Source organism: Leptonychotes weddellii, chromosome 9 (assembly GCF_054177405.1).
Source record: "Leptonychotes weddellii isolate Sample4059 chromosome 9, ASM5417740v2, whole genome shotgun sequence".
NCBI lineage: Eukaryota > Metazoa > Chordata > Mammalia > Carnivora > Phocidae > Leptonychotes > Leptonychotes weddellii.
In genome coordinates, this window is record NC_138377.1 from 108,877,264 (window position 1) to 108,900,719 (window position 23,456).

The window sequence follows — 23,456 nt, forward strand, 5'->3', positions numbered from 1 at the left end:
GCGGCTCCTCCCGGGGGAGGAAGGTGAGTCTCCCCAGATCTGCTGCTTGTTGGGTCCCTGCTGGAGGAGCAGTGGCCCGACTGTGCTGCGGATCATGGTTTATGGCAACCCCGAGCTGAGAGCCCGCGCCTGCGCTCCGCCTCTGCAGCCAGCTTCCCTGCTCCGTTACCTGGGAGTTCTGCCACACTCAGGCACCCCCGGTCTTTCTGTGACCCCGAGGGTCCTGAGACCACACTGTCCCGCGAGGGTTCCACCCCCCGCTTAGCCACCGGAGTGATGTCCCTCAGCGGAGCAGGCTTCTAAATGTTCCGATTTTGTGCTCCGCGTGTCTATCACTTGCCAGAAGCAGCCAACGGAGGCCCCTCCCCTGCCATCTATCCTCCCGAATATCCCCTCGGATTCACTTCTCCGCACGTCCTACCTTCCAGAAAGTGGTTGCTTTTCTGTTCAGAGAGTTGTTGCTATTCTTTTCTTCGATCTCCTGTTGAGTTTGTAGGTGTTCAGAATGGTTTGATCCCTATCCAGCTGAATTCCTGAGAGGAGACGAAATCCAGGTCTCCTACTCCTCCGCCATCTTGCTCCTTATCCTGGTTTGATGTCCTCTTTAAGAGAAGACTTGTGATGTGTCCTTGGAACATTTTGTTTTTTCTAGTAGTAGATTGACTAATTTGCATTAAACTATGAATTCAGGTTTTTTAGAAATATGATTTTGGACATTGTTGCTGGGAATGTAAAATGGTACAGTGGCTGGAAAACAATATGGGGGTTCCTTAAAAATTAAAAATAGAATTATAGTATAATCCTGCAATTCCACTTAAGGGTGTATACCCAGAGAATTGAAACAGGAACTCTAAAAAATATTTGTACCCATGTTCAGAGCAGCATTATTTGCAATAACCAAAGGAGGAAGCAACCCAAATGTCCGTCGATAGATGAATGGATAAATAAAATGTGGTATATACAAACAGTAGAATATTACTCAGTCTTAAAAAGGCAGGAAATTATGACACATGTTACAACATGGATGAACATTGAGGGCATCATGCTAAGTGAAACAAGCCAGTCAGAAAAAGGTAAGATTCTACTTATATGAGGTTCCTAGAGTTGTTAAATTAACAGAGACAACCAGGGTCTGGGGGGAGAGGGTAATGGGAAATTTTGTTTAATGTTAATGTTTAATGCATACATAATTTCAGATGAGCAAGATGAAAAGAATTCTGGAGAGGAATGATGGTGATAGTTGCAGAATGTTAATGTTCTTAATGCCACCAAACTATACACTTAAAGCGGATAAGATGGTAAATTTAATGTTATGTGTGTTTTACCACAATTAAAAAATATTAAATAATAAAATTAGAAAATTTGATTCAGAATATGAAGATGACACAAACAAATGGTAAGACATATCATACTCATAGAATGGAAATTAATGTTGTTAAAGTGTCCATCCTACACAAAGCAATCTACAGATTCAGTGCAATCCCTATCAATATACCAATAGCATTTTTCATAGAGCTAGAACAAATAATCCTAAAATTTGTACATAAACACAAAAGATCCCAAATAGCCAAAGCAGTCTTGAGAAAGAAGAACAAAGCTGAGGTATCACAATCCCAGTGATCAAGATACACTACAAGGCAGTAGTAATCAAAACAGTATGGTACTGGCACAAAAATAGACACACAGATCAATGAAACAGAATAGAAAGTCAAGAAATAAGCCCATGCTTATATGGTCAAGTAATCTGTAATATAGGAGCCAAGAATATACAATGGGAGAAAGATAGTGTCTTCAGTAATGGTGCTGGGAAAGCTGGATGGCTGACTATGCAAAAAAAGTGAAACTGGACCATTTTCTTACGCCATACACAAAAATAAACTCAAAATGAATTAAAGACCTAAATGTGAGACCTGAAGCCATAAAAATTCTAGAGGAGAACACAGGCAGTAATTTCTTTGGCATTGGTCATAGGAACATTTTTCCAGATACGTCTTCTGAGGCAAGGGAAACAAAAGCAAAAATAAACTGTTGGGACTTCATCAAAATGAAAAGTTTTTGCCCAGCAAAGGAAACCGTCAACAAAACAAAAAGACAACCTACTGAATAGCAGAAGGTATTTAAAAATGACATACCCAATAAGGAGTTAATATCTAAAATATATATAAAATTATGCAACTCAACACTAAAAGAAAAACCATATTAAAAAATGGCAGAGACATGAATAGACACTTTTCCAAAGAAGGGCATACAGATGGCCAACAGACACATGAAAAAATGTCCACTATCACTCAGCATCAGGAAAATACAAATCAAAACTACAATGGGAGGTATCACCTCACATGTGTCAGAATGGCTAAAGTAAAAAAGATAAGAAATAACAAGCATTGGTGAGGATGTGGAGAAAGGGAATTCTTTTGCACTGATGGTGGAAATGTAAGTTGGTGCAGCCACTGTGGAAAACAGTATGGGGGGATTCCTCAAAAAATTAAAAAATAGAACTACCATATAATTCAGTAATTCCACTGCTGGGTGTTTACCCAAAGAAAACAAAAACACTAATTTGAAAAGATATATGCACCCCTATGTTTATTGTAGCATTATTTGCAATAGCCAAGATACGGAAGCAGCCCAAGTGTCCATTAATAGAAAAATGGAGAAAGAAGATGTGGCATATACACACACACACACAATGGAACATAGCTCAGCCATAAAAAAAGTATGAGATATTGCCATTTACAACAACATGGATGGACCTGGAGGGTATTATGCTAAGTGAAATAAGCCAGACAGAGAAAGACAAATACCATATGGTTTCACTTATATGTGCAATCTAAAAGACAGAATAGACGAACAAACAAACAAACAAACAGACTCATAAATATAGAGAACAAACTGGTGGTTTCCAGAGGGTAATGGGAGGGGGGGTGGGGGGTGATGGGCAAAATAGGGGAAGGGGATTAAGGGGTACAAACATCCAGTTATAAAATAAGTCACAGAGTTGAAAAGTACAGCACAGGAATATAGTCAATAATATTGTAATAATGTTATGTGGTGACAGATGGTAAAAAAAAGAGAAAATATGACTTAAAAACATTTTATAAATATAAAAGAATACATGTTAATTGCAGAAGAGTTGAAATTATGTCTGTATGTGCACATATATATATACACACACATACTTACATACACATGCATTTCATAAAATTGTATCATATTGTATCTTGGTTTATTTCTCTAACATATAAAAGCACCATCTTCATCTTTCACTTCCTGGTTTCCAGGTGTGCAATGGCTTGGAGCAGCCGAGGAAGCAGCAACGCTCTGATCTCAATGGACCCGTGGACAATAACAATACCCCAGAGGTAATTTTTTCCAAGGATAAGAGTTGTGGCCTAAGGTCCTAGTATTGGAGCTACCCATGCCATCATGGTCTGCTCACCCTTTCCGCCATGTTCTCATCCCAGCCAGTGCCTTGGAAGTGGGGATTCAGTCAAGCAAAGTTGGGTGTCCCTGTAGGAGAAGGAAGAAAAGGTTCTTTCCTGCTGATTCAGGCTTATACCACTGTGTGTTCATGTGTTTCCAGTGGCGTGTGTGTGGGGTTCATTTGTGCTCCCTGGTTTGACAAAGCTCATTCTACTCCATTATCTGACAGTTATATTCTAAGTTAGGGTTACTCAACAATGGCAGCATTGACATTTGGGCCAGAACATTCTTTGTTGTGAAGGGCTGTCTTTTCCGCTAAAGGATGTTTAGAAGCATCTCTTTTTTTTTTTTTTAAAGATTTTATTTATTTATTCATGAGAGACAGAGAGAGAGAGAGAGAGGCAGAGGGAGAAGCAGGCTCCCAAGGAGCAGAGAGCCCGATGCGGGACTCGATCCCAGGACCCTGGGATCATGACCTGAGCCGAAGGCAGACGCTTAACCATCTGAGCCACCCAGGCGCCCTAGAAGCATCTCTTTAAGGTCGGGGACTCAGTTTCCTCTCAGCCTCCCAGCTCTCCCATGATCCTGCTGGTTTTTAAAGTTCCAGGCTTTAAGTACTGCTGGTTGTAAGAACTCATGAAATAGGTCCCTCTGGTTTTCAAAGCCGAATGTTATGGGGATTTGTCTTCCCCGTGCAGGCTCACTGGTGTGAAAATCTGTTTCTCTCCCCTCTCCAAGCACATGGCATTCCCCCTCCCTCAGACAGTTCCACAGGTCCATTTAGCTCTTGACCATGTATCTGCCCTTCCTCTCCTCTTCCGTGTGTCCTCTTGTCTGTATTTAGCTGTGGAGTTTGTTGTGCCAGTCTTGGGTGGTTTCCTGGATTACACACACTAATGTGGCTGTTATCTAGTTGTAGGCCAGAGCTGTGACACATGACCAGTGCCCTGGACTTCAGGGTTGGCTAGAGGATCAAGTATTTGGCTTTCCAGGAAGGCAGGGGAGAATCATTGGTTGTATGGTCTCTAGGCTCCCTTCTAGCAGACATGCAAATCTGGGGGTCCCTATGTTTTAGATGATGGCCTTTTGTACCCCAAGTTGTCCCATGGGAATGGATTCCATGTGTCCTGCCTAAACACCATGGTGCCTGAATGCCATTAGTTTGCTTTCTGGAGCTGACTTCTTAGGAACATCAGACACTCAGTGGGGTTTAGCTTTTCACATACGGTACTCTTCTTAGTCTAGATCTTTCAGGCCATCTACTTACAACTGTCATGTGTTTGTTTTGTTTTGTTTTTCATATTTCCTAACAGACGAAGAAGGTGGCATCATTTCCAAGTTTTGTGGCTGGTAAGTGACCTTGAATTTTCTCTTAGAGAACAGTTGCATTTTTCTCTCAAAGCAAATGGTATTTTTACTTTTGGTTTTCTCCTGCAAAGCTTGTGTAGAAAGCACACCTTCGAGGTAAAAACAGTGTTACGATAAGCAAAGGTGCTCAGGCATTTGGTTGTTGGAACACTTTGTAAGCGCATATTGGTATGGAGGGAGGTGGTTCAGTTGATTATCGATCGGGTTAAAAATTGAAATGTGTCTGTATAAGCAACTGATTATGATCTAACACTTTTGATTAGGGTGGATATAACTGCATCCAAATACAGGCTGTTACTCCTTTATCACACTTCATTTCCCTCCATTCTCCTGTCTTTTTTGAGGGGGTTAATATTGGATTTCAGCATTCAGTGTTGAGCCAACTTTGCACCATCTGACTAGTCTCAGGGAAGCTTGGGCTGCTCCTTTCCAAGGTCCTCCAACAACACCATAAAGAGCCTCTTAAATAGGATCTTTCTTTAGCCAGGAGGCTGTTTCCTGCTGTTGCTAGTGTTACAATAAAAAGTGTGGATTTTATTACTTCTTGCAGTAAGCTGGTAATTAATTTTTATGAGTATTTATGGGAATAAGGTAAATCAGTCATCAGAGATAAATAACTTTAGAACCTTTCCTACCCTGGTTTTCCTTTTTAGTAAAAAGCGGACATCTAGGAAACCAAGGCCCCCAAATATCCTTTCAAGGGACTAGTTTGAATCAGGCTAACCCAATTCAAACTGGTTGAAAATGAATTGAGTGGCTCAACACAATTTTGGCGTGTTCAACATTATATTGGCTCAGTGTTGCTCAAACTAGATTAAAAACAGTTTCGAACTGTTGGAATCCATGTTATACAGTTCAAATACACTTGAGTCCATTTTGACCAACTCAAGCAGGCTGAAATGGGTTTTGCCCAGCTGTTTACATGTGGTGCTTAATGGTTAAAACTGGATCAAACTGGTTTTCATCAGGTCACAATAGGTTATAATAATTCCAATCCAATTGGCTAGGTTTAGTTTTTTTCAGGACCTAATGATTGGCCGGAAGAGACAACACCCACTCCATGCCCCCATGGTAGGGTTGATTAGGTTCCTGATTCAGAGGACTCGACATCTCATAAATAGGGAAGATGCACCACTTTCCTGGGTGATCAGAATGTCAGGATGGCGTGTACCAGTCACACCGTTCCAGTGAGGTGGGCTCTTGTGGATCCAAGCAGCTCATTTTTCAAAGTATCATGGTGTCATGTGGGTATAACTCCCTCAAACTGCCTAGGGGAATGATTTGGACATTAGACTCCCCTGGCTCTTGAGTCAGCCCCCTAACTGGAGGGGAGGGCCATGGAGAAGGACCAGGAAGGAGTATCCATGCCTAGGTGCTCTGAGAAGTACCTCTCACTTGCAGCATTCCAGAAGACTCAACTTCTCTGAACCAGCTTAGACTGTTCTAAACCAAATCAAAACAAAGTCGGATGCCTCAAACCAGTTCCAATGGGCTAAAGCTGCTTGTGACCAGCTCAAACCAGTGTGGATAGCCTTAATCTAGAATTTCCTGGGGCAGCTCAGTTGGTTGAGCGTCTGACCCTTGGTTTCAGCTCAGGTCATGGTTTCAGGGGCCTGGGATCGAGCCCCATGTCTGGCTTCACGCTCAGCAGGGAGTCTGCTTGAGACGCTCTCTCTTCCTCTGCCCCTCCCCCGGCTGGCTGTCTCTCTTTCTAAAATCAATGAATAAATCTTTAAAAAAAAAAAAAAAAAAGAATCTCCTGTTAGGCACACTCATGGAGTGATTGTCGGAGATACTGGCCCCTGAGAACATGAGGGTCTTAAACCGGGATGGCTCCACACACCCTCCTTGAGGGGTGTTTCATACCCTCAGGCTCCTGCCTAGCTCCTGGACGGCTGTGTGGACACTCACAGAAGAGTCCAACTAGCAAACTGCAGTTCCTGCCTTATTCCTTCTGAGGAAGCAGCCCCATGTCTACTTGAACTTAGGAGACCTTGTGAATCTGAATGTTGAGTTGAACCTGAAAAGACCTTGAAGACCAACTCAATAGCCTTCTCCTTGTCCCTCATTGGTCAGAGCTGTGACACATGACCAGTGCCCTGGACTTCAGGGTTGGCTGGAGGATCAAGTATTTGGCTTTCCAGGAAGGCAGGGGAGAAAGTCTGGAGACGAGTGTTGAGGGAGCAAGCCCCCCAGTGCCTGCTGTACCGCATCCATCCAGCGAGCATTTCAAGGGTGGGGGAGCCCCCAGGGCTTGTTCAGTCCTCCAGCTGACAGTCTGAAATGCTGAGAAGGCCCGGGATAACTGTGATGGGGAAGCAGGCCTTCCTCCTCATCTGGGTCTGAGAGATCACACTGGAGGAAAACCTCCTTGGGGTTTTAAGGAGGGATGGCTCTCTGTCCCAGCACATGCTTTATTTCACAAACCTAATAACTGTTAATAATAATGAAAGATAATAGTAATAGTCAAAGGGACACCGTCTTAACATTTATTGGGCGCTGAGTGTGTGCCAATCCCAGGGATGTGAGCCGTGCACCTACTTCATGTCAGCCACCACAGGAGGGGCAGATGCTTCCCCCATTCTATAGGTTAGGGAAAGTGAGGTTCAAGTAATTCATCTGAGGTCTGATGGCTGGTGCTCTTAGACCCATATCTGGGTACTTTGCAGCATGAGCTCCTCACCAGATGGTTTCCTACCTCCTTAACACGCCTTCGTATACCACCACCACCAATAATGAGGCCAGGGAATTCTTATTGGGTGCTTCTGTTGAGCAGGCACTCTTCTTAAATATACTATCTCAGTGGTCCTCCTAACAACACTAAGAGGTAGATGGTGTTACAGATGAGTAAACTGAGGCTTAGAGAGGGTGAGTCATTTACTCAAGGTCACCAAGGATTGGAACCCAGGTGGGAGTCTGAGCTCATTGTCCCCATACTAGACTGCTGAGCAACCCTCAGCATGCAGCAGGTGAAAAAAAGCCTTTCACCTGGAGAAGACACATGGTTCAGATTCCAGGGAGTCCACAGGAGGAAAACCTTCCAGAAGTCAGAGTTGTTGGTCTCTCTCAGACTCAGAGTTGCAGCCCTTTCTCATCAGAGGCACCTGAGGGATGAGGCCCCCATGACTACCATCTGTAGGAGAACACTCCAGGATCCATTGACCCCCCTTGGCCCCTCTCTGACTGGGAAGGTTGACACCACAGAGTAAACCTTGTAAAAGGGTCTTTTGAACAGAGGACTCACCACCTTCCCTGCGGGGAGGAATTGTAGAGTGGTGAGGAATGGTGGGACCCGCAGGATGTCCCCTTACTGCGGGACATGGAGGTTGGCAGTGGCATGAGTCCAAGTGGACCAGATGGTTGTCCACCTCTGAATGAGTCTATGTAAAAGTCTAGCTTTTCCATAAAACCAGAAATGGGTTCATTAAAACCAGAAGTTTGGTGCTGGTCCCAAGCAGTGGAGCCTAATATTGTCGGCTTCAGAACAAAACCACAAAGGCTGATAGATAGAATTCTGCTCCTCACACTGTTCTAATCCAACAGCCAAAGCTCGTGCAAGATGTCCTGAAACATGCCCCACCCCACCAACAGCTCTAGCCTTGTGCTAGAATGTGGCTTGTCCTCAAGTGTCAGGGCCCTGGGATCCCTTACGACCTGTCTCTACTTTGAAACTACCCACCTGTGAGAACGTGGGCCCCCCATCCCTGCCAAGCTTGCTTGTCACACCTTCCTTCTCTTGGGGGGTCCTCACAATGATAAAGCCACTTGGTTATTTTCATGCAGTGGATGCTTACGATCTGTTTTGTTTTCTAAATTCCACATATGAGTGAAATCGTATGGTATTTGTCTTTCTCTGACTTAAAATGGGCAGTTGGGGTGAACCTGTTTAGATGAGACTCCTAAATTGAAGGCCGCTCACATCTCTTCCACTTCAGCCTGTCAGAGGGGCCAGGCTCCTGAGCCACAGAGCAGGCAAGCCTAAGGGGATGGGTGGGCATGGGTCTGGGGTGCTGTTGGCAGGAGGACTGGAGTAAGGTAAATCCTGGGGACCAGCAGGGCCCAGAGCATTCCAAAGGGAGGTTATGAAAACCAAAATGACTTTCCTTTCTTACAGTGTTTGATCTTGTCCAAATGGAGTCGTGAATAGGGATTAGACAGATTTTAAAATAGGAATTTTTATTCACTAGAGGTTTAAGATATTTCTGAGTAGTTCTTAGAACAAGCCAGAAGCCATAAGAATTAAAAATGCATTCTACCCTGGAAATCCTTATTTCCCTTCTCTATCTGCACATCCCTGTACTTTTCCCTTTTCTGCCTGCACATCCCAGACCCCTGATCCCTCTCTCTGCAATAGAAGCTGCTGTTGAGTCTCTTGTGAATCCTTCCAGAAATTTCTTGGACATATACAAAACTATAGACCCTTTTCTTAAAGTAGACATTACACTTGGACACATGGGTCTGTACTTTGCTTTTTCATTTCTTGGTACCTCTTAGAGATAAGCTACTATAGAGCCACCTAATTATTAAGTGGCTGCCCAGGATTCAGGTTCGTGGACATATGATGGCTATTAATCAGTCCCCTGTGGACTACTTGGTTGCTTCTGGTCAGTGCAGCAGTGAGCAGCCTCATGGATGTGTCTCTGTGTTCATGTGTGTGTTCCTTCACAGAAGGTGTTCCTAGATAGAGCAGGGTTGCAGGCCAGCCACACGCTGACTTGGGTAGATAATGGCCCAAGAGGGAGACGGGTTATACCACCCTCAGCTGTGTGTGAGAGTGTTGCTTCACCAACACTGTGAGCCATCCATCCGTTGGGTTGTAGCCGGGCCAATGGATGAAAGTGATTTTACACACATATCTTCATCGGAAGTGAAGCCAAATGCTGTTTCATGTGTTTACAAGCCATTTTTATTTATGTTCCTATACATTGTCTGTTTATTTCCTTTGCCCACTCTTCTGTTGGATTTTTGGTGTTTCTTACTGATTTGCACTGTTCTTTACATATGAAGGAAATTTGCCCTTTGATTTATATTGTAAAAGTTTTCCCCAAGCTACCATCATCTTTTGATATTTTTGCATTTTTAAAGTTTTCATTTACATCCCAGTTTGCTCACATACAGTGTTATGGGTTTCAGGTGTATAATATAGTGATTCAACACTTCCATACATCACCCGGTGCTCATCACAAGTGCATTCCTTCATCCCTATCACCTATTTCCCCCATCCCCTCTCCAACCTCCCCTCTGGTAACTATCAGTTTGTTCTCTATAGTTAAGAGTCTGTTTCTTGGTTTGCCTTTCTCTCTTTTTTTCCCTTTGCTCATCTGTTTTGTTTTCTAAATTCCACATATGAGTGAAATCATATGATATTTGTCTTTCTCTGACTGACTTATTTCACTTAGCATAATACTCTCTAGCTCCATCTACGTCCTTGCAAATGACAAGATTTCATTCTTTATTATGGCTGAATAATATTCCTGTGTGTATGTGTGTGTGTGCGTGCACTTCCTCTTCTTTATCCATTCATCAGTTGATGGACATAGTTTGGCTATTATAGATAATGCTGCTACAAACATTGGGGTACATGTATCCCCTTGAATTAGTATTTTTGTATTCTTTATGTTGGTACCCAGTAGTGCAATTGCTGGGTTGTAGAATAGTTCCATTTTTAACTTTTTGAGGAACTTCCATATTTTTCCTTTGCTGAAAAATACATTTTATTTTATTATTATTATTTTTTAGATAGAGAATGTGAGAATGAGCATGAGTTGGGGGGAGGGACAAAGGGAGAATGAGAGAATCTTAAGCAGGCTCCATGCTCAGCGCAGAGGCCCATGTGGGGCTCAATCTCATGACCTGAGCCAAAATCAAGAGTCGGTCACTCAACCAACTGAGCCACCTGGGTGCCCCTCCATATTTTTACTTTGCTGAATATTTTATGTAGTCAACTGTATTCATCTTTTTCCTTTGAAGTTACTAGGTTTTTGAGATTAGTATGACCTTTACACTCTTTTTTTTTTAAGATTTTATTTATATATTTAGAGAGAGCATGCGGGAGTGGGAGGAGGGGCAGAGGGAGAGGGAGAGACAGCACCTCAAGCAGACTCCATGCTGAGCGTGGAGCCAGTTGCAGGGCTCGATCCCATGACCCCAAGACCACGATCTGAGCTGAAATCAAGATTTGGACACTCAGCCAACTGAGTCACCCAGGCACCCCAACCTTGACACTCTTACCATTATTTTTTTTCCTTCTAGAACTTTTATGATTTTATTCGAATGAATTCCATATTTAATTTATCTGGAATTTATGTTGGTATATGGGTCCAGAAAGAATTACATTTTAAGCATTTTCTTCCAAACAGCTAACCATTTGTGCCAAAACTATTCCATGAATTCTTCCCTCTCTGATTTGAAATGCTGCCTTTATCACATAATACATTGTCATTTACACCTAGGTCTGTTTCTGGGTCTCCATTGAGGTTCCAGAACCAAGCTGCTTTATGTAACTGGGGATTTATAGTGCATTTTACTACCCGGAAGGCTAATGTCTGCCTTCTGTCACCGTCATTCCTGTTCAGAACTTCCCTGGATCCTCTTATGTATTTATTTTTCCATAGAACCTTTAGAATTAGCTTATCAGTTACACAATAAAAATTCCTATTGGCATTTTTATTTGACATGCATTACATTTATCTTTATGTTAGTGTATGGAATGGAAGAAGCCTCTATTTGAAACCCCGGTTGGGAAATCTAGGCCCTGCTGGATCTCTCTGTCTCTGGCCAACAGCCTCATAAGTGAACTTGGAAGTGGAGCCTCCCCTGTTCTAAATGGCTGCAGCCTTGGGAGAGTCCCTTGAGCCAGAAGCGCTCAGCTCAGCTGCACCTGGATCCCCCTGCCCACAGACACTAATAAATACTTCTTGTTTTCAACTGTAAAGTTTTGGGATAATTTGTTATGCATGTATATAGATAACTAATATCCTATATGTTTTTAAGATAAAGCGTGTCATGATTCATACTGATTTTAAGATAAAATGCATCACGATTCATATTGTCAGGACTATAGGGTTTTTACATTCGTACCTTTTTCCTATGCTCCAAATCCCCATCCTCGAGGACACCAACGTAATTCTGCATTTGTTTTATTCCATCAATCATACAATAGTCTCAGAATAACAAGACCAAAATCACCAAGGACATATGATTATTACAGATACAATTCAAGATTCATTTGCATTGACTTTGGTCTTCAGAGGATAACCCAGGAGGGATGGACTGTCAAATTACTGTGTTTTAAAATCATTCAGAATAGTTCTCTTCATTACCATGTCACTACTGCATACACGTTTAGATGCATTTTTTTTCTTTAGGAATTTTTTTCATTGAATTTTGTTTTATAATTATATAAAATACTTACATGGTTCTGAAGCCAAGTATAGAAAACAGGGTGTATGCAAAGGCGTCTAATTTCTCACCCCGTTACCCGGCCTCCCAAATCCTTTCCTCCTGCTAGAGATAACCAGTTTTAACATTTCACATATTTTTAGTATCTTAGGTGAATCTTCCCCCTTTTTAGATAAATGGTAATGAGTTAAAACCCTTTTCTCCATCTTCCTTTTTTAAAAAAAGATTTTATTTATTTATTTGACAGAGAGAGAGAGCACAAGCAGGGGGACGGTAGCAGAGGGAGAGGGAGAAACAGGTTCCCCACCAAGCAGGGAGCCCAATACTATATGGGGCTCTATCCCAGGACCCTGGTTCATGACCCGAGCCGAAGGCAGATGCTTAACCCACTGAGCCACTCAGGCGCCCTCCATCTTCCTTTTTACACTTAACACTAACCCCTGGAGATTATGCCAGAGTTCTACACAATGCAGGGCAGTACGTGGAAGTGCTCTGTGCTGTTCGGACACCCGCTGTGTAGTTGGATGTCCTCTGTGCAGGAACATTTGGCTGGTTTCCAGGGTTTTGCTCTTAGAAATAGTGCTGCAGTGAGCAGCTTTATGCCTGTGCCTTTTCCTATTTTTGGCCAGTTTTTGTATTCATTCTGCTCTTTCTCCCAGGTCCAAGGTTATGCTTAGGACCCGCCTTGGGCAAATCTGTCCACTGTACTGAGCTTGGCATTGACCTTCCTTGACTCTTTCTCTTCCTCCCAGCAGCCGGTGACTTTATCTTGCTTGTTGGGTGTCTAATATTCCACACTGTGGAACTTTCAGATCTTTCCTTCAGTGATGACCCAACCTGTCCTGCACCCCCAGGCAGGGCCTCTCCCCAGTTAATGTTCTGAGGCTCTGGTTTCTCAGACAGCATCTTCTCTTCTATAGCAGGCTCCTTATTAGGGTCGCCTTTAACAGGGGCTTCCTGGAGGCACGGCTCAGCCCACGGCAGCGTCGGCCGCCTGGCTCTGGGACAGTCTGGTGTGGTGGCCATGGGGGGTGGCATTCAGGGCAGCTGGAGCCCTGCCAGAGCCCAGAGACCACGCCCCAGATCTGCTGGTCGAAGGTCTGACCTGAGGTCCAATTTCACGACTCAGATTCATCTCCTCCTGCCTCCTCACCTACTCTTGACACACCCTCTCTTCCCTGTGCTCATTTCGGTGGCTTGCCTGGCGCGTGGCCTTGGCACTGTGCCTGCTCTGAGCCCCTGCTCCCTGTCCTGTCCCCTCAGAGCTGTGGCCCCTCCTCCCAGCTGAGACCAGGTCCCGCTCTGCACTTTTGAACCTCACCTGCACTGATGTGTGTGTTTTCTCTCCTGTATCTTCTGCTGGCTTCTGAGAGCATCTGTCCCAGCCTGCATGTGTCCATCACATGCAGCCAGCTCTCTACTTTCCTCTTCTAAACTAGACTTTGGGAACGGTCGCTTCATTCCACGCACCTCCCCTACACGCCGAAGCCCTCTGGCTGGTTCTCTGGGATCACTGCTGGCTTCCTGGTCACTGTGCGCCAGGCATGTGAGGGCTCCTTTCTCCTCCTGCCAGCGTGGGCACCCCCTGGGCACAGGGTGCTGCAGCTCAGCAGAGCTGGGTCCTGGGACCCCTCCCCACCCAGCCGCCCCGCACCCCCCCCCCGATGATTCTTCTATGTCTGCAGCTTCACCTGGCACTGACGCGTGCTTTATCAGGACCCCTGAGTCCAGCTGTCTCCTGAACTCCTTTGGAAGTCTCCCAGGTTCCTGCATCTAGACTCGCCCAGAATCCCCATCCTCAAGGCCAGCCCCCTCCCAACGTACCCTCCCCATAGCTGCAGCTTTGTCCGTCCAGTGGTACAACCTGCTTTCCAGCACTCCTCCTGTGGAATTGAAGCTCCAGAGTGGATGGATCCAGTCTGTCGCTGTCTCTCGGGTACCATCATCGCCCTGGTCCACACCATCACCATCACCACCACCACCATCATCATCACTCACTCACTTGCTAGGATAGCTGCAGTAGCCTCCCAGATGCTCTCCCTTCTTCCCCTCTGTGGTTTGCCTCTCTGCAGCCAGAGTTGCTTTCTAAAGACAGGTCGGGCCACTTCCCTGCAATGACAGTCCATGGTGTAGCCCCAGGAGCCTCCCCTCTGACCAGCATTCTCTCTGTGGCCTCAGCTTGTTCCAAACGCTGGCCCACCCCATGCACCTGGGCAGTTTGCACATTTTGGAGCTTTTGAAAGGTGCTGTACTCTGTCACCCCAGGGCCTTTGCACCTGCTCTTGCCTGAGCCTGGAAAGCTCTCTTCTCCTTTCCCTCTGTGGTTTTTGGATTCCTTTGCATCCTTTGGTCCTCAGCTCAGAGAGCAGCTGCCCCCAGATTCTTCTCAAGGGCAGACTTCCCTGTTGCTTCTTCACTGGCGCAGTGTCCTTCCTTCATGGCATTCACCATGTGCCATCTTGATGCATTTATTTGGGGACTGTGGAACTAATGTCAGCCTGTGAGCTCCATGTTTTCTGTCCTCGTGTGAGGGCTCAAAAATCCTTATTAGTACCTGAATCAGTGGTGGTGGTCTTGTGCAAAGTCATTTGACCCCATGGGAACTGTCCTTATTTATAAAATTGGATCATTGAGATCTGCTTCACGAGGTGGTTGAGGACCGAGTAGAACTAGACCTTTGTTACATGCAGAGGTCTGGTGTGTCAGGGCTGGGGGCTGTACTCAGCGACCTCTCGGATGCACACTCATACGCCCGTCCTCAAATGTGCTCTGGCTCCACCCAGCCGTCCCCCCCCCCGCCACACACACACACCAGACATGGAGAAGCAGGCACACGTCTTGGAATTAATGAGATCACCTGGATCCAGACCACTTGTGGGAAGCCTCTGTCCACCACCCACCTTTAGGATAATTCCCCCAAAGATGTCAGGGACAGGGGCTCCAAGGCATGACTCTGTGGGACCTCCCACCCCTTCCCTGCTCAGAGAGGTCTGCAGGGCTGAGATTTTCTGACAGACGTTTCAAATGGAGGCTTCCTCCAGGAGGAAGGAGCCTGGCGCACCCTATTCTTCATGTCCAAACTGTGCAGATACGTTCTGCATACTGATGTTTGTACGATCCATATCACTAGAAAACAAAAAGGAGAGATCGCTCTCTGCAGACGTAGGATCGCCTTTAAGCCTGTCTTTATTCTTTTGTCGTTCTGTCTCCCTCTGGTGGTCTTGGCATAAGGTTAGTTCAAGAGTTGAGCCAAATAAGAACAATTTATGCCCAGACATGGAGGACCAGCTGCTGTAGTATTGTCATGAAGCTGTTAGATTTTTGGTTCTGAATTTCATGATTGGAGTCGAGCGCGGTGTCTGTGAGCCTGAAATACCCGCCTCCCCACGCCGACCACTCTCCTCTGCTTCCTAATAAGTGTGCAGGTGGGAGTGGGTCTGACAGGCAGGCAGGATGCTGGAGGTACCGTTTTTGTTTTGTATTGTTTCCTTTTTGAGAAAAAGAACAAGGCGGGAATGACAAGAACCTCTGGCAGAGATGGGCGGCCGAGGTGGGCATCTTTTGGAGTTGTAACAAAGACCGAATCTTCCACTGGCCTCTTCCCAGGGAGCAGGCGTCCATGGGTGCTGGTGGTGGGCCCCACTGCCCGGGATGGGGTGCCCCTCACACACAGGAGTCTGTGCCCCCAGATCTGGTGGGACTCACTCCGGGGAGGGGGGAGTTGGGGCCAGCTTTTAACATATCTACTCAGGGACATAGATTGAAACAGGATACAAATTTCAGAAAGGTCTGGCGAGCTGCCCAAGGTCACCCTGGGAAGTGGCAAGGAGAAAGGCAAAGGACAGTGGCCTCAGAGGGTAGGAATCCATTCAAAAGGCAAGGCCTAACCTCCCACCCCCAGGGACGGGTTCCACGGACTGCCGTTCGACTCCTACCCCACAGTTAGGGTGTGAGGACCCTTGGCCGGCGCCCAGGCCGTGGGTGCTGGCTGAGGGTGTGGGCGGTGTGGGCGAGCAGTTACCCAGGGCGGCTGGGACCACTCGGACCACTCGGACTTTCCTGCAGAACACAGCGGCACCATCTACCGGTCAGTAATGGTCACTGCAGGGAGGACGGGCGGCTGGGGCCCTGCTGTGGGGTGACAATCAGCAAATCATAGGCACTTGGAACCACACTCACTGGAGAGAATGAGGCCTGAGGGGAAGATGGCTGAAGATAGTGAAAATGGACACACTTCAGTCAGAAGCCCTGAGGGGCAGGGTGCCACCTGCCTTCCCCTAGCTGGTGACAGGTGCCAGGGGGCCCGCCGTGCACACCTGGGCTGCTGATGGATGGGCAGGGAGGGGATCCTCCCTCCACGCCCTTCCCCATTCTGCAGCCATCCCCCTCCCATCCCCTACTCCCCTCCCTTGGTGCCGCCAGCCCTGGCCAGCTGGAGGGGGGTTGACCTCTCCAGAGCGAGGACGAAGTGCCTGAGATGGAAGGAGCAGCCAGGAGTCTTGCCCCTGGGACATGGGGCTTTGTAAAGAGCCAGCTCCGCCTGAGAAAACAGGCGCTGGCCTGGCCTCTCAGCGGGCTTTGCTCCTAAGATGACAGGGGAGTGGGGGAGTGCTTGTGTGCTGGAGATCAGGTTTGTCCAGAGGGGTGCTCTTCAGGTGACTGGGGTGTGTGTGTGATGCAGATTCCCAGAAGCCACTCCGGGTCCACTGAGGCAGAATTTCTCCGATGGGATTGGGGCCTCTGCAGGCTCCTTGGGCTCTGAACACGATTCCAGACACAGAGGAGCTGCTTGGGATCTTCTTCTGTCCCTCCTTCCCTGACTTCAGCTTCAGGTGTTTTAAATGACCTGCTACCTCCCACTGCCCCACGGGGTACTGGGTTTGGAAGAGGTTTGCACTACTTTGTGCCTGCAGTGGGGGGAGTCCCCACATTGGTGATGGTGGAGGCCGCCATCCAGGATGTGGCTGCCTTTGGGTCTGGCCCCTGCTTTGTCCCTTAATATCAGCATGACTATGGCGTCCCGTTGTCATCTGAGCCTCAGTGAGCTGTCACGCCGTGTGCCCACAGGCCATGTGAGTGCACTCACCGGCCTCGGACCGGGCTGGGACAGGACTGGGACTAAGGCAAGGAGGTGCCCTCTCTCTAAAATACTCATGAGTATTTTATTTTATTTATTTATTTATTTTATTTTTTTTTAAAGATTTTATTTATTTGAGAGAGAGAATGAGATAGAGAGAGCACATGAGAGGGGGGAGGGTCAGAGGGAGAAGCAGACTCCCTGCCGAGCAGGGAGCCCGATGCGGGACTCGATCCCGGGACTCCAGGATCATGACCTGAGCCGAAGGCAGTCGCTTAACCAACTGAGCCACCCAGGCGCCCCACTCATGAGTATTTTAATATTGCAACAAGCATTTGGGGTATCCGTGAGGGGCGGAGGGGGGAACGGACTGTCGCTCCCAATTCTGTACTTTATATGCTTTTAGCATTTATGAAGCTCATCCTATTAATCTTAGCTTTGCGAAAACCCTATGGAGATAGAAATCAGGAGTTCCCCTTCACCCCATTTCGCTGGTGAGTAAATTGAGCCACCCCCCAAAAAGAGAGAGAGAGATGACTATCCCAAGCGCACAAAGCCTTTTCGAGCAGGGCAGGTGGAAGAGCTCAGACTCTGGCCGTGTCCCTGGATCCCTGGGCAGGCTTTGTGGGACCCTGGAGGGCTGTCCCCACCTCCCTTCAGACATTCGGGACCCTGAGAGGGTCCCAAAAATACACTCCTTTTCAGGTATCTCCTTTTGCATTATTTGGGTCTGTGCTCACCTTGGCTTCTGAGAGCGGCCTTCCCTTTCCTCATCAGATCCGAATGCGTCCCTGTCCCCCCTCACACCAGGTTTGCTTCCTGCCTCTTAGTTCTCATTGTCTGAAAAGACCTTGTTGGCTTTGTTTACCCAACTCTCTGAGAGAGGGCACCTCCTTGCCTTAGTCCCAGGCCTGTCCCAGCCCCCATGGACTGTCCCTCAACGTTTACGGGTGGAAGGGGGAGGGGCAGGTGCCTTCCCTCTCTGCAGAATTGGGAGGGACAGTCCGTTTCCCCCTCCGCCCCTCACAGATACCCCAAATGCTTGTTGCAATATTAAAATACTCGTGACAGTGGTAAATGGCTTGCTGAGCCCTTCTCCGTGCCTGGTCCACTGCTAAACTCTGTCCCTGCCCTCACTGCATCCTGCGTGGGCCCTGGGGTGAGCGGTCCCAGGGTCAGAAGCCTGGGGAGTTGCAGGCTCTGAAGTGGGGCCCCTCTCCTGGTTGGCACTTCTTGTCTTCGGTCCTCTGAGAGGCCTGCCTGCAGCGGTGGGCTCCCCGTCGCTCCCCCCCATGAGGGTGCAGAAGCTGGTCACAGAGCAGGGCCACACTCCGGGGGTGCGTGGTGCCGGGCCCCCTGCTGCCAGGATGACCTTCCTCTGGGGTCTCAGCACGGGCTTCGGAACTCCTCTTTCTCTTGTTTGGGCTTGTGGTAATAGAGGGGCTTTATTCCCGTGATAATGTGAAGTGCCTGCCCGTGGAAAGCACCTCATTGTATCTGCAGGCCCTGGTGCCGTGGTGGGCACTCCGTCTCGAATCCCCAGTGGGGGCACAGGCCCAGTTCAGAGGTGTGGCTCTGTGGGGTCGGGGCCACGACCACTGCCCCTGTGTGAGAAGCTCTGCAGACACTCACGTGTACCTACATGGGTGTGTGTGCTTGAGCATGCGTGTACGTGGGTGGGGGGGGTGAGGGCTTGTGGACCCATGATGGACTCGGTGAGGTGAGAGGCTCTGGGAGGAGCCCTCAGAGTCTACGGCACTGAGGTCCCCCCACCCCGGTACCTGCGGGTCCCACCAGAGCCAGCACCGACTGGAGGCCAGACTGAGTGGTCTGGGAGGCTGGGTAGGCCAGGCTACAAGAGAAGGCCCCATTATCCCACACGGCCGCTTGCTCAGACGTTTGGGGAAGGTGGCGGGGACAATGAGATGAGGACCGCTTGATCTGAACATGCATTGGAGTCATTGTGCTTTTCTGGGGTGTCTTTTAAACACTGGAAGGGTGAGCTTATAAACCTGCCAGAAGCTAGGGTACCCCTGGGCCCTCCAGCCCACCTGGCCCCAGCCCCCAACCTCCACCCCCAATCCCTCCCACCACCAGCCCTCAAGCCCAAAGTTTACCTCCCACCAAGGCCCTCATGCCCCCTTCTCAAGGCCGCCTGTACCCATTCCCTCCCTTGGCCTTCACTGAGCCCCGAGGCTGTGGAGCCCTTTGACCACCATCCCTCTGCTGTCCCAGGCAACCTCCTCCAGATCCAGCAATGTCGGCCGGGTGGGAAGAGCTTTCCCAGAGAAATGGATGTGGTGGGGAGACCACGCAGAGGGGCAGCTCTCCCCCTCCAGACCTAGGCCCTACTTTCTCATGTCTCTCCTCCCCAACCCAAGGCTCTTGAAAGGACCTCTTCACTTAGTTCTGGAGCAGAAGATGCTTCTTTCTTCCAGACACAGATGACAGAGTTGGGGCTGAGTGAGGGGCTTCAGACTTGGGGAAAGGCTTTGCCAGCAGACTTGGAAGTCATGGGGGTGTCCATCTATGGGGGAGGGCCAGGGAGGCCCTGAGGCATCAGTGGCTTCTCGGACAGGGCTGGGGGGTTGAGGGATGGGGCCTTGGGCTTGGTTCCCTGAAGGTTTGGGAGAGGCTTCCAGAAGTGTCATCCAAGATCCCTGGAGCAAACCACCTGAGCACCCAGGAGGAAGGGGTACATCCCATGGGTGCTGCTGGGGAGGCTGTCAGGGTCAGTGGGGAGAAAGAGGGGTTTCCCCAGGGCAGTGGTGTCACGATGGGAGGACCCCACACCTTCTGTGGGGCATGACCTGGGGCATTCCTAAGTTGGGACCTGCCGGGGCCCATTACTACTAATGGATTCCTTTCAAACCTCAGAATACTTATCTTGTTCTGAAGCACTTTATAAAATTGGCTTTAGTGTAGGAGCCGTGGTGCTGGCGTGAAAGAGACGGGAGTAGACCCCGGGTGCAAGTCTGACATGTGAGCCCCTGGGGAGGGGTCTTCACGCAGACAGCTGAGGCTAATGGGACACACGCTATGACCAATTTCAGAGCTTTAGTGGAAAGCGCGCAGAGCTGAGGCTTGTTCCTGTGAAAGCCTAATGCACAGGCCCCCTCCCAGGCATCTCACCTTGGGCCGTTTGAAGAGAGTTTGAAGAGAACTAAAGTTTCAGAGAGTAATTTAGAAAACCTGCCCCGGATCCAGGGGCGGCCAGTGTCAGGGAAGCTGCGTGTTCACTTCTTGGGGTGACAGTCTGCTCACGGTGGGCCCCTCACTGAGCCCCCAGTGCCCGAGCAGCCTCGGGTGGGCATGCGGGCCGGAGCTGGGGCCCCAATCCCTGGGGGTCTGCTGATGTCGGGATGACAGAGCCCAGCAAAACTGCCCTTGTCCCCTCACACGTGCATACCTCTGAACAGGAACACTGTGTTTGGGGGCTCGGGGACTCCTGCCTCTCTCCTGAAAGAATGAGAGGCCCCATGCTGTTTAGAGCAGGGGAGGCAGAAAGATCAGATTTCTAGAAGGACCCTCTCATGGCAGCATGGGGAGTGGTCTGTGGGTAGAAGGTTCAGGTCTCTGTCTTGTTGCTCTAACAAAGCACCAGAGGCTGTGGGGTGTATAAACAGCGGAGGATGGAAGCCCCAGATCAGGGTACCCACGTGGTCGAGTTCTGGTGCGAGCCCCCTTCTGGGTGACAGACGGCCGCCATCTCTGTGTCCACATGTGACAGAAAGCAGGCAAGGGTGCTCTCCGGGGTCCCTTTTATGAGGGCACAGATCCCATTCCTGAAGGCTCTACCCCCTGACCTCCCAGCTCACCTCCCAGAGGTCATACTTCTAATACCATCCCATGGGGGGTTAGGGCTTCCGCATAGGGATTTTGGAGGGACCCAGACAGTCCATTGCAGGTCACACGGGCTAGGCGAATGCCATCCTTGGGTCCAGGATGGAAGGAGGCAGTGGTGGTGGCAGAACTGGACAGAGACACACTTGGGATAGGTTTGGTGGCAAATCGGAGGGACAGCCCTCGGGGATGGGCTGGATACGGGGGTGAAAGCCTGTGTAGCTGGGATGGGGGTGGGGTCTGAGATGAGGAACTGGGCTCAGTGCCTGGATGGAGCTTTGCTTTGGGCACATCGAGAGGGGGCCATCCCAGGGAGCCAGCAAGTAGGCTGTTGAGTATGTGGGGTTGGGGTTCAGAGAGCCACGGTGTCCTTTGCCAGCACCGAGTCCACAGAATGCCCGCATTCCATGGCCTCATGGAGGAGGATGAGCCTGCAGGGAGCTGAGAAGGAACAGCCAGAAAGGGAGGAGGAGATGATGACCACAGGCCCCCTGACGTGAGGGTACGGAGGTCGCGCGTAGCGTTCGCTTCGGTGGTGTTGGAGCGGGGAGGCAGCGGCCAGGTGGGGACATGCTGAGGAAGGGGTGCAAGCCAAACAGGCAGTTCTTTCTAGACATTTGTCCTCCAGAGGGAGGAGGGAGGGGGTCCACGGGAGGCGGGGATGTGGGGAGGGGGGCTTTTGAACCCGCCTGGGGACACGGGAGGATATTTAAAAGCTGTAGGAAGACCCAGCTGATACAGGACTTGGTTCAGAGAGGGATGGGGTCGCAGGTGACCCTCCATCCCCAGCGGGGACCCGCCACATGGGGAGCGGAGGTGATGCTCTGTCAAGTACAGCCAAGGGAGGGGCAGCTGGAGGTTTGAGGAGATGGGGGAAGGTATGAAATGGTGCTTGCCCAGAGGGAGAGGGGGCACTTCTCAGGGGCATCTTTCGAGGTCACCAGCAAGTTTTGAGGGCATTTTGGTCCTTGAATTTGGAATGGAACCAGTCTGCCTTGTTGGGCGGCTCTGGCTCTTTCCAGCTGCAGGCCTGCAGGTAACAGGTGGTTGGAGTTGTGCCGAGGCCCTGGGGCCGACAGGTGGGGCGGGGAGTCGAGGGTGTTGGGCAGATGTTATGGGACTGGTGGAGAGCGGCATCCAGACTAGGCAGGTTGATGCCTTTAGCAGCAGAGTGGGTCAGAGGGGAGAACACGGAACAGCTAGGTGGGGGGGGGCGCAGAGGGGACTGCTGGTCATGGGGACCAGGGAGCCACAGGACAGCCAGCCCTGTGGACCCTGGAGTGAGGGGGAGCCTGAGAGCCAGAGCCAAGGTCCCTCAGAAGGAAGGGTCTGGCCGAGGGGTGGGCAGGGAGAGAGAAGAAGGCAGTGACACGGAAAGGAAGGCCGAGCGATGGTCCACAGGTTACAGACTGTGGACCCAGGGCCAAATTCTCCCAGCCACCCGGGTCCGTGCATGAGGTTTTCCCGGAGCACAGCCATGCCTGCTCATAGACAGATGGCCTGGGCCTGCTTTGGTCCTCTGGATGCAGAGGTGACTGGTTGCACACAGACCGCAAAGCCTAAGATATTTTCCATCTAGCTCCTCGAGGAAAGGGTTTGCTGACCTTACCTACAGCTGCCTGTCCAGGACAGGAGCCACTAACCACATGTGGCTATTTCTATGTAAATTAATTAGATTGCATAAAATTTTAAAAATTTCCTCTTGCAGTAGGCCCAGTTCAAGTACTCCAAAGCCGCACGTGGCTAGTGGTTCCCGTATTAAACCGCACCAAGCTAGAACATTCTACATCGTGGCAAAAATTCCACTGACAGCAGTGGTCTAGAGGCAGCGGGGGAAGCAAGGACCATGTTACCCAGTGGTGTATGGGATGAGGGTGTATGGGATGTGTGTGGGATGTGGGGACCCACCCAGGCGGGCATGTGACAGGACCAGAGCCCTACAGTGCAGAAATGGAAGAGAAGGCCCCAGAAGAGCTAAAGGGTAGTGGGCAGTTTCTGCTCCCTGCCCTGAGTCCCAGAGGGCTCTGGGGCAGGCACGGAAATGCTGTACGGTTTGGGAAAGCGCGTCTCTGGGATTGCAGCATGTGGTTTTCACCTTGGAGGCTGAGGTGCCCTGAGTGACAACTGCCCGAGGCCCTGGAACTGTCCTCCTGAGCCATGCACGTGGACTTTTCTGGCCTGGGTGTTGATTTTGCATAGTTCCTCGCACCGCACACCGTGCGGGATGAGGGAAGGAGACTGGCCTCCCTCTGCAGGCTGCAGATGGGCGATGGGTCGGCCCTTCGCCTTTGTCCCCTGTCCCCGCGGCCTTGTTGCTTTGTCCTCTGGGAGGATGCTAACTGTG

At 49.4% G+C, this 23,456-nt stretch overlaps 1 protein-coding gene across 7 annotated transcripts in view; it reads left to right on the forward strand.

Moving 5' to 3' along the window:
• The window catches only part of APBA2 (amyloid beta precursor protein binding family A member 2), a 223,033-nt gene that overhangs the window by 174,119 nt on the left and 25,458 nt on the right, over window positions 1-23,456 (forward strand). For all 7 annotated transcript variants that reach the window (XM_081831510.1, XM_081831517.1, XM_081831511.1 and 4 more), the window contains 2 exons: window positions 3,282-3,362; window positions 4,737-4,773. In XM_081831510.1, the coding sequence (XP_081687636.1) occupies window positions 3,282-3,362; window positions 4,737-4,773 (118 nt within the window). The remainder of the gene's footprint in view (window positions 1-3,281; window positions 3,363-4,736; window positions 4,774-23,456) is intronic.